The sequence below is a fragment of the Antrostomus carolinensis genome, unplaced genomic scaffold, assembly GCF_000700745.2.
Source record: "Antrostomus carolinensis isolate BGI_N321 unplaced genomic scaffold, ASM70074v2 scaffold11955, whole genome shotgun sequence".
Lineage (NCBI taxonomy): Eukaryota > Metazoa > Chordata > Aves > Caprimulgiformes > Caprimulgidae > Antrostomus > Antrostomus carolinensis.
Window position 1 is genome coordinate 42,633 of NW_010314287.1, and position 557 is coordinate 43,189.

Here is a 557-nt window from a genome sequence, read left to right on the forward strand (position 1 = left end):
GAGGACTAAACAAGACATCGCTTAGAGGGGCTTTAGCATCCTTGTTTTTACATCTCTGCTTGCATGACTGTCATTAATGTTCTCTTTTCAGATACTGGAGGACAGAACTATACAAGGATGCATGAGCGTGGAGCCCTACATCCTGGGGGAGTTTGTGAAGCTGTCAAACAACACGAAGGTAGTAAAGAGCGAGTACAAAGCCACAGAGTACGGCCTGGCCTACGGCCATTTCTCCTATGAGTTCTCCAATGGGACAGATGTTGTTGTTGATCTGCAAGGTTGGTATTGCAGTGAATTTCGTTTCTTGCCTATCCTCTCATGTTGTAGAATATGCTGCATGAAGGATGTACTGTCTCTAAACGATGAGAGGGAGGTATGTGTGAGGGAGGTATGTGCAGCTGATTATTACATGTGAGCTGTGCCCTTGTTCTCCACAGCATCGCGGCAAGAGCATGTAAGCTGCATGCTGCCAAGTGTGCCACAGCTTCCTGCCGTGCATGGGGTGATCTGCATCCAATTAGACTAAAGGCAGTCTGCAAGGATGTGTCTTGTGGAAC

At 47.4% G+C, this 557-nt stretch overlaps 1 protein-coding gene across 1 annotated transcript in view; it reads left to right on the forward strand.

The window, feature by feature from the left end:
* The window catches only part of ALPK1 (alpha kinase 1), a gene marked incomplete at its 3' end in the record, with an annotated part of 27,114 nt that extends 26,836 nt beyond the window's left edge, over window positions 1-278 (forward strand). The window contains 1 exon segment of the mRNA XM_010167600.1: window positions 92-278. Within this exon segment, the coding sequence (XP_010165902.1) occupies window positions 92-278 (187 nt within the window).
* Between the last annotated feature and the right edge of the window lie 279 nt (window positions 279-557).